Raw genomic sequence first — 12,430 nt, 5'->3', positions numbered from 1 at the left:
ATTTTTACAGGACGACCACGCCTAGGGAGAGTAGCAACAGTGCTAAACTTTCTCCATTTGTAGACAGTCTGTCTTACCATGGACACATGAACATCAAGGCTTTTGGAGATACTTTTGTAACTCTTTCCAGCTTCATGCAAGTCAACAATTCTTGATCGTAGGTCTTCTGAGAGCTCTTTTCTGCGAGGCATGGTTCACATCAGACAGTGCTTCTTGAAACCAGTAAACCCAAAACAGGTGTGTGTTTTTTAAGGGCAGGACAGCTGTCAGCAACACATCCAATATCATCACACTGATTGGAGTCAAGGTTGGCTCACTCCTGGCTCCAATTAGCTCTGGGAGAAGTCATTAAGCTAGGGCCTCACATACTTTTTCCTCCCTGCACTGTGAATGTTTACATGTTATGTGCAATTAAACTATGGCAACATCTAATGTTTGTGTAGTATTATGTTCAGCAGACTGTGTTATTCTATTGTTGTGACTTAGATGACGTTCAGAGCACATTTTATGTCCAATTCATGCAAAACTCCACGTAATCCCAAGGGGTTCACATACTTTTTCTTGAAACTGTAGAGTGTAGGGGTCAGCAGAGCATATCGCACAGTGTTTGTAATGCACAGTTATGCATCATCTCAGGCTGTTTATAACAAGTACGTGACACAGAGGAGTTACCATACCTTACTCTATCCAAAATGAGAAAAACAAATTGGCTTTAGATATACTTTAAACCTTTGACTGCCAAGCACTTGTCTTATATGTTATGACACTCAGTGGGTTGAAACAAGATCACTTGTACAGCTGGCTCTCTACTGTAATTTAGCAATGATAGGACGGCTATAAATCCGTTCCATCACTTCTACAGGGTGCTGACATGTGCAACTCCTGACACAGTCTCTTGGCTTGCCTGCTGCTCCCGGGAGAAAGGAATTGGCAAAAACTGCATTGGAATGACAAGTGGAGGAGGATTCAAGAAAATCCAATCCCCAGTCCTTGCTATGTGCAGAGAACCCAGAGTTCAGAGTGCTTCCAGGTTCACAGTGTCAGTGCTTGGCCCACTATGGCTAGAGGCTCTTAGTCCCATATCTCTTTGACCTCAATGGCCTATACCTCCAATAGTTACACTTAGCAAACAATGAGGTCAACTCAGAAAGGGAAAAATCTTCGGTAGTTCTTCTCTTTCTGAGCCACCAAGTTATCTGCTAAAGGGAAATATTTGAGGAATAGAAAACTATAGAAAAATTTTGAAGAAAAATGATATTTTTTACTTTCAGCTATAAAAAATATATAGTAAACTCAAAGTTAGTTATAAATTTAGGCAAAAATGTATTCTGCTACATGTTTTTGGTAAAAAAAATCCCATTAAGTGTATATTGATTGCTTTGTGTGAAAATTATAGCGTCTACAAACTATGGTATAGATACTGCAATTTACGCCATTTTTTTGCTATACAGCGCTGCACTAGTTTAACGGACAATTGCGCGGTCATGCAAAACGGTACATAAATTAAATTTACATCCTTTTTTTTCCCACAAATTGGGCTTTCTTTCGGTGTTATTTGATCGCCTATGCGGTTTTTATTTTTTGTGCTATAAAAAAAAAAAGGCTGACAATTTTGAGGAAAAAAAAACAATATTTTGGACTTTTTGCTATCAAACATGTCCAGTAAAAAAAAATTTAAGAATCAAATTTAGTCATAAATTGATGCCAAAATGCATTCTGCGACATGTCTTTGCAAAAAAAAAAAAACCCAATACGTGTAAATTAATTGGTTTACGTGAAAGTTATAACGTTATTCAGGGAAAGGGTTAACTGTGTGAGGGGGAGTGTTTTACTAGGGGGCGGGGGTGTGTACTGCAGGGAACACCGCTGATCGGGAGAGAGAAACTCTTCTGTTCCGATCAGCGTGTCCTGGAGCTGTCAGGGAACTGACAGAAAGCACAGCTACTGCAGCTGTGCTCTCTGTCAGCGATTGCCGCCGATCACTGGGACATAGCCGGTAACGACCGGCTGTGACCCAGCGACTGACATCCGCGGCTGTGATCAGTGGGACAGGTAGGGCGGCGGCACACCTCACACGCGCCCCCTACCTGTTTTAAAAACACACGTTTTAAAATGTGGTTTTGCCCAGCCGTGCCGCCCTGCCGCCGTATTTCTACAGTGGCTGGGCGGCATGTGGTTAATATCCAGTTGTGTGATTTACACAGCTCTGCCACAAAACACTGCCCTAAGGGCAGCTAAGGGACAGGTCTTGTCCCTCTCCCAGCTTGTGACTGGACAGTGAAAGAAGAAGCAGCAGACCGATGAGTTCACCTCTCCATCACGATACTCTCCCTTTCTATCAACATGCTCTTTGTATTGCAACGCAATTGATTGGTTCCTTGTGCTGCTTCTCCATCCTCCAAATTGTGCACTGTTGTACAGGTAATTAAAACTGTGGTACAATTAACTGGCTCCTTGTGCTGCTTCTCCATCTTCCAAATTGAGCATTGTTGTACAGATAATGAATACCGAGTTGCATTCATGCGTAATATTTAAATCTGTCTGGAGTTCAGCTTTGAGTGTGTTACTTTTCTTTTATTGCACTTGTTTGTATAATGTGTTTATTGCAGCTATGAAGTAAAAAAGTCTTATAGAGTAAAGCACATTTTAGATAACAAAGAGTACATTGTTTACGTTTATTGGTAGACAAAGAGGACATTCTCTGCTCTATAACACAAGCCATATTTCTCAACCACAGCTTTATGGACCATTGGAGGACCACAGGCCAACTTCTGCCAGTTGCTGAACATGTAGCTTAGTTAAAAGGTCCAAGTGACATAAAAAGGATAAACTTTGTTGAACACACGGACCAAAAGTCTTACTTCTGTCAGAAATAAAACATTTCATTTTAATAACAAAGGAGTTCACAATTTAAAAATGATCACAAAAATAAAATGCAAAGTTTAGATTCTATTCTCAACTTGCTGCAATATTTGACTGTGGATATTAATGGAAGTAGATTACATGCTGTTTATAAGGTTTCTATGTTATAAGCAATTAAGCCATCCATAGAGAATCCAAGGTAAAAGGACACCCGCTCAATGCTTTTCCCGCTTCTCAGCTGTCCAAGATAAACTGGTCTCACTGGAATCTTTATCCCACCTTTACACTCCACATAGATCATGTTATCTTCTGCTCTTCCATTTACAAGAAGTAACAATTCTTTTGTTGTTTTTTCCTTCCAGATGTCTCCACTCTGCCACAGAGAATTTAGATCGGATGTTGGAACAGGAAAATGCTGATCAAGTTTGCCTTTGTGAATTAGTCTTTCTAAGCCAGCGTGTTTTCCGAGATAGAAATGAGCTATGGGCTGTTTGGCATGGCACATGTGCCGATACCGACCTCTGAAAGTTTTTCTCATGGAGATGACATACTCGGCAATGTGTTTAGAGTCAGAATCCAACTGGTGAATGTTGTTGGGCCAGAACAGTAGTGAAGCCAAGAAGTAAGGTTCTGGATACTTGTAATCCAGGCTAGAAAGCTGCAAAAGCTCTCTGAGATACCTTTTCAGTGTTTCAAAGGGTGCAACCAGTGTCGATTTTGGAGAGATACAATGAAGCACAATATTTGCCAAAATAAAATTTTGCTTGTCTCTCATAATGAATTTGTCTGTGCGGTTCTGGAGTAAATATTTGTAGGCTTTGACAATGGCTTCCATGTTTTTATCTTTCTTCTCAGGATCTGTGAGATTTTCCAGAATACCTGAAAACATGTCTGCCTTTAAGGACTGAAGGCCAATCCTGTAATCCTCAATACGTCTTAAAGCGCCTCCTCGTTGTGTGTCCTTTTCATCTGTAATCTGCATTAGATCAGTGTTACAGAAATTCTCTCTGTATTTTGTATAGCATTCTGAAACTTTGTGTCTTGTTTTAAACTCTGTACTTTCCTTTAGGGTGTTTCGCTGTTTTAGATACACAAAATAGTCTTGAAAGAAATCAAAAGCTTCTTTTAGATAAGTGTTCAGCTTAATCAAAAAAGATCTAGAATCGCTAAGAATGCTATGAAACTCTGTGTAATCTTCACAGACATTGTCGACGGAAATGTCCCATTTACCAGACAAATATTGCATTAGGTGTTTTCTAGACAAAAAATCTTTTGAATTGAACCATGGCAACTGTAGAAGTATATTTACTGTAGAAAGGCATACTTCAATTTGGCCAAGGTACCCCGCTGTATTGTACACCCGGTAGCGTCTAGTCTTTGTCGGTTCATATTCTTCTCTTTCTCTTTCTTTTTTTTCTGTTTGTTCCTGGCACTCCCTGAAGGCAATCGATGCATTTTCAGCTGTTTCTAGAATGTTTTTTAGTACTGTGCCAGATATAGGGTTATCATTGCTTAATGCGTCTATCATTGATTTCAGTTGGGTCTTGTATATCTGACCAAGAGTATCTAAAATAAAGGAATTTGTTGGTGCAATTTCCTTTGCCTTCTTTGCCCATTGAAAGGCATCTAAAAATTTTTTCTCTCGAATATAGAAGTGCCTTGCTAATGCTTGACAGATATAAGGATTTTGGTCGAATCTCAATGTCCCTTCTGTCAGAACTGTTTCAACACATGAATTACCTTCATGTTTTTGTATTTCTTCAATTAATGGAGAGAACAAAGTGTCTGTTTCATCGCCATGTTCCTTTCGATGCCGCGTTACCAGCATGCTTTGCATATTTTGACACAGAATCTCTCTGCCAATTCCATTGCTATGGAAAACATTGGAGTCCAGCAGGCTACGCATTATGCTACTTTGTTGAATCTGGTATGTGTTCATTAATTCCTCTAGACATTGTTTTGCAATCAGTGGATGACTTATCCGTAGACCTTCGTATCTTCCATATTCTTCCACCTCTGTGCGGAGCATTATGGCAAAATAAGCCCCCATTGTGTCTTCTATACTTTCGTAACCCCAATATGTTTTCTTTGCTGTTATGCCAAGGAATTCTTCGCACATTGATGCAGAAATTGTAGAATCCTTTACATATGTGTTTAAAAGGGCTAGAATGGAAATGAGTTGGGCCTGCTTGCTTGCATTGTTTAATCTTTTTAGTATATTTCGTACCACATTTTCAATATAGCTCTTGTCAAAATTGCTTTTCATTATCATGAAGGAATAAAAATCATGTGGCTTCTCATACTTCTCCTCAATCTCTGTTAACTTTTTTTCGAAGGCTCTTCGCTCCTGCTCAGAAAGCTTATACGTTAGGGGAACACTACATGTACAATTCGATTTTGAGCTTTGCTCTGGATTCTGAGATCTCATGCAATTCAAGATGATGACAACTGGCTTCTCAAATTTCATATACCGTTCTGCAATTACAGACTGGATACAGTTCTGTAAAATAAAAACATTTTCTTCCTCTTCATAATCATCCACAAGAAGCAACACGGGGTAATAATCTGTGCGATTGGGTGAGCCAGAGACAGCTAGATTAATAACTTCCCCTGCAATGTCTTTAAAGCTATCTGTTTTTCGCTTTAATGTTGCACATCGAAATGTCTCCCGTAGTTCCCAGAGGACATGCATTGCAGTAGTGGTACCTCCACAGCCAGGGTGGTGAAACAGTGTAATAATTTTTACACTTATTTGCTTGTCACATTTAGACCACCATTCAATGTGTTCCTTCAGCTTTTTATGGCTACCTCTCTCAATGAATGGTCCTGTGTACTTTTTCAGTGAAAAGTAGAAGTTCCACCATGTGGCTTTGCCTCCTTTGTAAAAATGTTCTTCCTGAGCCTTTATAAAATCTCTAAATTTGGGCTCATTACTTTCCATCTCTGTGTCATGACACTCATTGACGCAAAGAATATTTAAAGAAGTCATCAAATCTTCATCTTTTCTGTGAAGTATGGTTGAAGATCCATTATGTGATGGCAAAAATCTGCTTGATGATCGGGTGTCAGACTTTAGCTTTAAAATGGTGCCATTTACATTTTCAATGTCCAAGCTGTAGATACATCTTTCTTCCATTTCCTCCTCATTTACTAGCCTAGTTTGCAAACCTCTCCAGCTTTGGAAGGATTCTTCACTTTCGCAAATGCACAGGATGTCTGTCATACCATTAAGCCCCTGGTAAAAGGCACTGAAGACTTCATTTATGGGGTCAACTGGGTCTTCAACAGTTGAAAGCAAAAGAAATACAACAAGGAATTTTCCTCTTTCCAATACATCTTTCCTGATAAGAAAGGAAACCAATTGTCTCACATCTGCTGCTTTTTCTTTTTGCCATAACTTATAACTTAAGGGTTTGTAGTCTTGACTCTCCTCAAAGTCCATTCTCCCATTACAGAAGATCCAAGCGGTCTTCTGATACAGTTTAAGTTCTTCCAGCTTTTCATTTGTGACATTGTCCATATTTTTGTATTGGCTTGGATCGTGCAAACTAGGTTTCCGTTTTTCTTGGAAAGCTTTACATAAACCACTCGTAATCGACTCTGGATCGAAATCCAAAACTGTAAACCAAGGGACTTCATGTATGAAGTCTAAGTTCTTTGTATAGCTTTCTTGGCATTTGTTCACAACCAGAATATACCATTTATAGTATGAGTTGTCCAATGTATCTCTGTTTCCTGTTAGTAAACTCACAAGCTTGAAACCATGTTCTTTGCTCTTCTTTAGATTTTTTCTTTGGTTGTCTTCAGCTGTTTTTCGGGCATCATCCCTGTCTTTTGTTTGAGTGTGAAATGACTTTAGTTCAGCTACATTGTGTTGTACATTTGCCAGCATATCTTTGGAGCTTGCTCCATCTCTTAGAAAACAACATTTTTCCTTACTCTTTTTCCAGGTATTGTCTTTACAAACCTGTTCATACGTGTAGAATATTTGTGAGTGACAGTACGCATATGCAGGAACTACATCTACTTCTATAACAAACAAATCAGACTTTGTGTTGTCCTGACACAGTACGCAGACAAAACGGGGTGGGCGAATGCATTGTTTTGCCAAACCCAATTGCTTTTCCTCAAAATATTTGTTCATCATTTGATCTATGTAATTGACGTATAGTTCACTGTTCTCAATGTGAACACCAATAATTTCTCCATGTGGCTTATCCCGAACTCCAAAATGGATAGTACCATTGGTGCGGGCATTCATGCATGCAGCAGCAAACCTAAAGACTTCATTGCAAAATTTCATTTTCTTATCTTCTGTTGTAGCATTTTCTGTGTTGGTGAACTCCTTGTACTCGTGTACTGGGTCAATGTAATTAGATGTCCCGGATTCAGGTGGCAGAAAATGATGCTGTGTATAACATTTATTTACAGGGGTGCAGTCAAAAGAGCATGGTATTGTTTTTGAGGGACTATGATAAAATTCAGCAGGGACAGTGTTGACATTTCCCAATTCTTTGGATGTATTCTGTGACTCGTCCTCCATACTATTTTTTCTTTCTTCTTGTTTGACATGTGTCTTCTTTTTGGATTTTGATAATTTTTGCTTTGCCTCTGAACCTTTTTCATTAACCCCCCTCTGCTGGCCATCTTTGCAAGTTTCATTGAGTTTTTTAAAATGATGAACTATAAATGTAGCGGGCCCATGCTTGATTCCCATCTCCACTAAGTCTGCTTTTGTTAATACTTTTAGAATCTCCCCTGTTACTTCTTGATTGTAAATAATGTCTCCAACAGATGAGTCCTGTTTAAGTTGTTGGGTGACCCAGAGTTTTACATGATTCTTTGTCCATTCTTCCACATTTGAAGGCAGATTAATTGGTTTGTCCATTTTCAGATCTGTCATTTTCCTGGAAATAAAATAATTGTTGTCAGAAAATATTCCATAACAGAATATATTTTCATTAAATGTATTTAAACTTTCATGTATATTATCTACTATTCAGTCAATATCTGCACACCCAAATTAAATTAGGTAAAACTGTGACGGAGGAGAATTTCCTTCCCATTTTGACCTATATTTTAGACCTAATTCTAGGGATTTCCAACCCTAGACCCTAATTGCCTCAGTTTGTTCCTCTGTATCCTCTTCCTTGGACATTTATCATTTGTTTATGTTGCTCAAATTAAAATTTGGATTCTACAGGATGGTTATATCCAGTGGATTGATATTCTCATGTGTATTAGAGATGACTTAAAACAATTTTTTCTCTTTATTACTATAGATTTCATGGCCAACACATGATAGACCAAGAAGTATCTAGGCTACAGGTATGTCTATTTAATAACACATTGTAGAATATTCCTTCCATGGCTGGCAATTTGTATCCGTCTCTTAATTTTGGTAATCTTGTTGAATCATATAAATAAAAGCTTTAAAAAAAAATGTGGTGGAAATAAAAAGTGAATACTTTTTGGACTGGAATCTAATTCATTTGTCTTTTTTGTATTTTTTGTGACCCAATAAGCTTTTCTATTTGCATCCAATTAAAGAAAAATTTCATCTGCACTGTTGACATATATAAAAGACAACTATAAAATGTTATAAGCAGCAAAATCTTAATTGGAATAAAATCTAACGCCAAGCAATTTTTAAAAATTGTCTTTATTTTTAAAGTGGATGTTTGTGAATGGGGAAATTGAAACTGACAATGACAAAAGCAAAAGAAGATAGCATAGGAGTATTCACGTGTGAAAATTGAAATTCCGGCCAAAATTTGTTTTTGTTTTTGCCTGTTTTTTTACTTTTCTCTGTGTCTTTTATCAGGAGATTTTCACTCACTTCTTATATCCGTCACACCATTGACAAGAAAAGAGAGCAATTGTCACTGAGACAAGAAAATTATCTACCAGAAGACCCAGATCCTTCTCCACCATTGAATCCCCCAGTTGTACCCCCCTAGTATGTATGATGCATGCATATTCTTAGCCCCCAAGTGCAGAACCTTACATTTATCAGCATTAAACCTCATTTGCCACATAGTTATAATTAGTTATTACCTAATTAGTTATAGCCCAATAATTAGTTTGAGACTCTGTTAATACCAGGATTTTTATAACAAAAAGATGGCTTTTCTAAAGAACATGGTTTATTAGTCTACACTTTTTCACATCTTCCAGCTTCTTCTTAATTGCAGCTCTGAGCATGCAGTCACATTTTATCCCAGTGCTACAAAGAAAGCTGGTGCTGGAAGATTTCTCTTTGCAAGCGGATGTGATTGCAGGTTTGAATGATCCATTGCTGTTATGGTATTACTAAGCAAAAGTAAGGATTTGGAGATGAGAAGGGTGGAGTCAGGCTCCTTTTACATGGCTGTTCCGGTCAGGTACACCTGTGAGTTTTTCAGGTGGACCTGATTGGTAGGTCCATGCAGTCCTATGGACAGGTGGCTGTGAACAGACTTGAGTCTATTTTCTGTTTTGGTGGACTGGATCAGAGGTAGCCTGATGTAAACGGACAGCAAAGTCCATTTACACCTGGCCACCCATGCAGCCTGTGTCTGTTCTGCATAAACTGAGCGGGCAACAATGTGATGTCTATCCAGCTCGGCTCCGATCAGTAGGGGGTCTGCTCACAGATTCCCTGCTGATCGGAGTGGGCACCGCTCTGTATGGAAGGGGCCCCAGGCTCCCGACTCATAGATGTGGTGGACAACAAGGATGTTTACGCTGATCAGACAAAATTAATAGGTTGCCTGTTTCAAAGATACCTCTAATTGAAAATTGAGATGCATACAGGGAGCATATCTTACCTACACAGTACTTCAGTTTTTCATCTAGACATTGTTGTTCTTAATTGGTCCTCTTCTTTTGTGGATAATATGATGATCCTGGAAAACAACTGCTTGTGATGCTGGACATACTCTGTAGACTCTGCTATCTCCCACTTACAGAAAGCCTGATGGAGAAAAAAGAAAAAAAGGTAGCAGTTTGATGTTTCTCATATCTGCCAATCAGATTTAGACCTGAATGATGAGGATTGGTATAGCCGGCACTTGTCTTCCCGAATAATAAACTTTACTGAGTTAACCCTAAGGGGTGTAATATAAATAATGATCAAAAAGGACATATAAAGGGCATTGAATACTACCGTTCAGAATATTATTAGTACCATGTATGGGATAATACTTTTTAGTTCATGATGACAAAAAAAAATAACAATTAAAAAAAAAAGAAAAAAATGAAAAAAAAATGTAAAAAGATTTAGACCTGCTTTTGAAAATAAACAGAAAAGAGGCAGACAGTACTTCATGATGTACATACCTACTGTCCTCCTACTGGCACGTTGTGGAGCAGTGTGTACTTATGGATGCAATTGATTACTCAGAACCTACAATGCGGTATGTGAGTTTATCATAGCTAAAGCGTTTGTTAGAATGTATTAGATTACTGCCTGATTTTACATGCTGCTTGGAATTGTTCACACCTGTAACTGGACCATGTAATCTGCGTGTGTTTATTTGATAGTAAATTTCTCCCAGTGCTTGCCCATGGTTTTAGTGTTGCATTTGGAAGTAGATAGAGAACTTCCTGCTTCTGTAGCTAGGCATGTGATCCAATGTAGATGCATCCCACTACAGGTCTAGATCAGTGTTTCCTAAACTATTGGTTTGTAGGTAGGTTAGACAATGGCTGGCCCAGGCTGGGGGGAAGAGTTCAAGTGTGTGCTGCTGTTTCTGAGCTTTTTGGATCCAGGCAATATAAATAAGATGGAATGCTGAGTTCAAGGGTCAGTGGCCCAATCAAGAAGAAGACGGTGTGATTGTTGTGGAGAAGGACTGCTGCACCTTGCAGTCTGTTGGATGCACTGGGAGTCCAGAAATCAACCAGCTTCTGGAGAGTGCCAGACATGGACCACTACCTTTATGAAGGTATGCCTGGGCAGCCTGCTAGAGATAGTTAGGTTCATGTAGGACTGTGCTGTTGTGATAATTAAAATAAAAGTTGCATCAACTATCCTAAGACTGGTTTGAAGTTCTTTAAAGGGGCGCATGATGGTTTTCGGGCGTATGAGAAAACTACGGTCAGTAAGCACATATGGAGTATGAAGCTAAGCCACTACTGAAGGTCCACTCAGCAAGTCCAACAACAGTAGTGCAGTTGCTTTTGGTAACCAAGAATTAATGCAAGGTACACAGCAGTCATAATGTGTGGTACCTGGCATGGTGAGGGGTCCTCGGGTAGTGAGGGGATGGGTGTCCTGACTCCCTTCCCAGTGGTCGGTCTTCCATAGCAACCGGGACCAAACTAACATTACGGGAGGCTCCTATCTGGGCCACATGGTTGGACAAGGAAGGAATTAACAAGTGCATGAGGTTCGCTCTATGTGCGCGGCAGAACTGGGAGTGAGGTGGTAGAGGTATCCTGGACTGGTGGAGAGGGCACAGGCTCAGAGGTGTCCCTCCTAAATGTAACATATATCAAGCTATGGTGTGTAGTGACATGGGACAGCACTTTTCAGAGGAACTCTGTACTTTTATTACTGCATACAGTGACATGCTCATCTTTAAATCAGGAAACTGCCTTAATGTTTGATTCTCACATGACCGCATTCCCTGTCTTGTCCCAAGCATTGATGAGCGCATGCACGGCAAAAGGTACCCCCACGTGGAGGGCGAGTGGACCCACCCACAGGTTGGTACTCAAATTATTTGAGATGGGTCGCCACTTGACTTGGTGTCCAAGCACGAAATCTGCACATTGGCAAACAGATAAATACAATAAAGATTTTATTTCTCTTGGCTTTCCTACAACATGCAGAAATGGAGTGTCTGAAATTTGTTCAATGTTGGTATGTATGCCTTGAGGTTAACAAGCTAAAAAAGGCCTAAGAAAGGCATATTTTAACAATCCAACACATGTTACCAGCTCCAACAATGTATTCAATGGCAAGGCAGAAAGCCTAAAAAACCCAGTGATTTGATCAAGGAAGGGTGAGTTTGTTTGTGGGAGAAACAACTTGTAGGACAATAGTTGTGGGTAATTTGCTAACATCATACTGCCAGTTTAGACAATGTTCTGCAGTGGTCCTGTCTAGAGATGAGCGAAGAAATGAAAAATTCGATTCGGCTGATTCGGCGAATTCCAGTATGAAATTCGATTCGATGCGAATTTCTCCGCTACGAAGATGCCTTATAAAAAGGGTTTCTAGGCTTCAGAGAGCCTTTAAATTTGTGCAGAACACTGTACCTTTAATTTAAATGCCCTTGGAGATGAGGAAGGAGAAGGAGAAGGAGAAGGAGAAGGATGAGAAGAAGGAGAAGGATGAGAAGAAGGAGAAGGATGAGAAGAAGGAGAAGGATGAGAAGAAGGAGAAGGAGAAGGATGAGAAGAAGGAGAAGGAGAAGGATGAGAAGAAGGAGAAGGAGAAGGATGAGAAGAAGGAGAAGGAGAAGGATGAGAAGAAGGAGAAGGAGAAGGATGAGAAGAAGGAGAAGGAGAAGGATGAGAAGAAGGAGAAGGAGAAGGATGAGAAGAAGGAGAAGGAGAAGGATGAGAAGAAGGAGAAGGA

General features: G+C 39.5%; 1 protein-coding gene across 1 annotated transcript in view; it reads right to left on the bottom strand.

Moving 5' to 3' along the window:
• Positions 1-2,661: 2,661 nt before the first annotated feature.
• The window catches only part of LOC149450274 (sterile alpha motif domain-containing protein 9-like), a 38,444-nt gene continuing 28,675 nt past the window's right edge, over positions 2,662-12,430 (bottom strand). Inside the window, exons 2-3 of the mRNA XM_089692119.1 lie at positions 9,672-9,817; positions 2,662-7,769 (exon numbers count right to left, since the gene is read on the bottom strand). Coding sequence (XP_089548245.1) covers positions 3,011-7,765 — 4,755 coding nt within the window. The 5' untranslated portion in view covers positions 7,766-7,769; positions 9,672-9,817 and the 3' untranslated portion in view covers positions 2,662-3,010. The remainder of the gene's footprint in view (positions 7,770-9,671; positions 9,818-12,430) is intronic.

The sequence above is a fragment of the Staurois parvus genome, unplaced genomic scaffold (genome assembly GCF_062004578.1).
Source record: "Staurois parvus isolate SC_StPar_1 unplaced genomic scaffold, SC_StPar_1.0 ptg000576l, whole genome shotgun sequence".
NCBI classification, from domain to species: domain Eukaryota; kingdom Metazoa; phylum Chordata; class Amphibia; order Anura; family Ranidae; genus Staurois; species Staurois parvus.
Note: the sequence above shows the minus strand (reverse complement) of the source record. Positions and strands in the feature narration are given on the sequence as shown.